Source organism: Sceloporus occidentalis, unplaced genomic scaffold, assembly GCF_023333645.1.
Source record: "Sceloporus occidentalis isolate IW3139 unplaced genomic scaffold, rSceOcc1.0.p SCAF_14, whole genome shotgun sequence".
In the NCBI taxonomy this organism is placed as follows: Eukaryota; Metazoa; Chordata; class Lepidosauria; order Squamata; family Phrynosomatidae; genus Sceloporus; species Sceloporus occidentalis.
The window spans coordinates 956,296-958,962 of NW_028316994.1; the positions used below are offsets into that span (position 1 = coordinate 956,296).

Below are 2,667 nucleotides of genomic sequence, written 5' to 3' on the forward strand. Positions count from 1 at the left end.
GCCAAAACCATCCTTATCAATCAAGTTGCACAGTGTTTCAGAAAGAAGGCATCACCATTCAAATTATGAAAGATTTTACAAGGAAATATGAGAAAACAAACAAAACCAAATTGACATTTCCGTCCCTGTTACCAAAGGAAGGTCATTAGAAGATAAAGAAACAAAGAATTATATTTGAGAAACTGGGGTGGTTTCTGAACACACACTTGCTAAAATCTTAAGGCTGCCCTGTGATATTTTCCTGCCTTGGGTGAAGAACAAATTGTTGCTCTGTCCCATTCTATGTACAAAGCTAGTAGATAAGTAGTTGTAGGGTTTGGGTTTGTTTTTTTACATTACTGATAATGGGACATCATTTTCCACCAGACCTGAACTCAACAGACTAGTTAATGGGAACTATGCAATTCAAATATGTTGTTGGAATTCAGCCCCAATCATCTCTAGCTTGAAAAGTCAATGGTGAAGAGGATTACATGGCTGGGATTTTTAAAAGATATAAATGAACATTCTTATACAATCCAGGATTAATTTTTCCCAAAGCAAGTATATTATACAAAATTTTGCCTAATGACATAAGTTTCTATTAACTGGCAAAACAAACAACAGTTTCCCGCATTCCTACCAAGGAGGCTGCTGCAATCCTGGGATTAAGCCCCTCACTTTTGCCTTGCAAGACAGACTAACAATGTGAATTAAGGGATCAATTAAAAAGTAAGGTTGTGGTCGTAGAGCTAAATGGACTGATCTTTCTTCATTACAGGTTGTTTTGTTTTTTGATTGAAAATCAGGATTTCAAGATTTTAATCGCAGCATCTTTTTCAATGCTGCTTTAACCTCCTTGTTCTGTAGGCTGTAGATGATGGGATTTAGCAAAGGTGTGAGGACACAGTACTGTATGGAAAGTATTTCATCCAAAATTACAGATGAAATTGAAGCTGGCCTCAGATAGCGGAAGTAGCCAGTTCCATAGAAGAAAATCACAACAGTGAGGTGTGAGGTACAAGTAGAAAAGGCTTTATGTCTCCCTTCAGCAGAGGTAATTCTCAGAATGGTGGCAATAATGTGAATGTAAGACAGAATGGTGAGGGACAGGGAGACCAGCCCAACAGCACTTCCACTAATAAAAAACAATACTTTGTTCATATATGTGTCAGTGCATGAAAGAGAAAGGATAGAAGGCAGCTCGCAGCTGAAATGCCTTATGATGTGTGACCCACAGAACTGTAACACTAACAATGGCAATATGTTTGTAAGTGCATACAACAACCCAATCACCCATGCAGTAGCCACTAGCTTTTGGCAGAATGGTATGTTCATTATTTCAGTGTAATGCAGAGGTTTGCATATGGCAGAGTATCTGTCATATGCCATTGATGAGAGGATAAAGACCTCAGTCGTAGCCGAGAGCAAGATCAAAAAAGCTTGAGTGAAGCACCCTCCAATAGATATGGTTTTCTGTTTTGCAATGATGATCTTTAACATCTCTGGAACTGTGATTGATGAGAAACACACATCAAGGAAAGAGAGGTGGCTCAGGAAGAAGTACATGGGATTCTGGAGATGACAATTGGTTCTTACAGCCAATATGATCAAAGAGTTCCCCAGCAGGGCTAGCAAATAAATGACCAAGAAAAGGGAAAAGAAAAGAATCTGGAGGTGCAGATTTTTGGAAAGGCCAGTGAGGGAAAAGTGGTGTCGGTCAGTTTGGTTTTCCATTGATAGTTCTGTGGTAACACACAAAACCTAAGAAGAAGAAAGTAGTAAATGATACAGTTCAAAATCAAAGAGGGAAGGACAAAATCATCATCATCATCATCATCATCATCATCATCATCATCCAGGCAGATTAATCCAGATTTTAAGAAAAATCACCCAGTGCAAATAGTAAAGTTTATGTAGAAAAATATGACCCCTATAGATGTTTTGGACCTAAACTCACACAAGCCAGCGTGGGCATGTTCTGATTGTTGGAATTGTACTTGGAGACATCTGGCGGATTCAACAATTCCATTAGTATTCTAGAGTAATGACAGTGGAGGGGGGACCTTTTTGAAAACTTGCCACCAAAACTCACCTAAATTGCATCTGTGCAGGGATTACAAAGGTTTTTATCAGGTCAAAATATTGAAAAACATGGAGGGGGAGGAATCACTAGGAGTGGTGTCATTTTGTGAACTGTGCTAAATTCATTCTGATAATTCATTCTGATAAAGAATGAATTGAACCAAAACTTTTATTCATCACTAAATTGTATTTTGAGATGAAGGTCATAAAACAGATCTGTATTATATATTGTGGCAAAAATGTTTGTGGGTTTGTGCATCTGTGTTGGGAGGGATATGCTTCAATGGCAGTCAACAAAATGGAGACTGTCACTTTCCCCCAACTTTGTTGGGTTCTAAATAGGAAAATCCACCACAGTGCTTTGCATTCCCCTTTTCTAGACCAAAAACCAACTGGCAGTCCCTGCTCACATGTTCTGCACACTTAGCACTATAGCATCAATCACTGGTATCTATAATTAAAACTTGTTAACCATTTGGGCTGTATGGTGCCTTAGATGAAATTTTGGAGAACAGCTACTAATCAGATTAGACAGTAATGGGCTGCAGAGATCAGTGATCAGCATAAGGCTTAGTCATAGTACCACAACGGGTACAACATTTA

General features: G+C 38.6%; 1 protein-coding gene across 1 annotated transcript; it reads right to left on the minus strand.

Annotated features, from left to right (window-relative positions):
* Nucleotides 1-792: 792 nt before the first annotated feature.
* On the minus strand, nucleotides 793-1,716 carry LOC149303433 (olfactory receptor 5A2-like). Its single transcript, XM_089480433.1, has one exon. It carries the CDS (start codon nucleotides 1,714-1,716, stop codon nucleotides 793-795), a length of 924 nt encoding a protein of 307 aa, XP_089336559.1.
* Nucleotides 1,717-2,667: the final 951 nt, after the last annotated feature.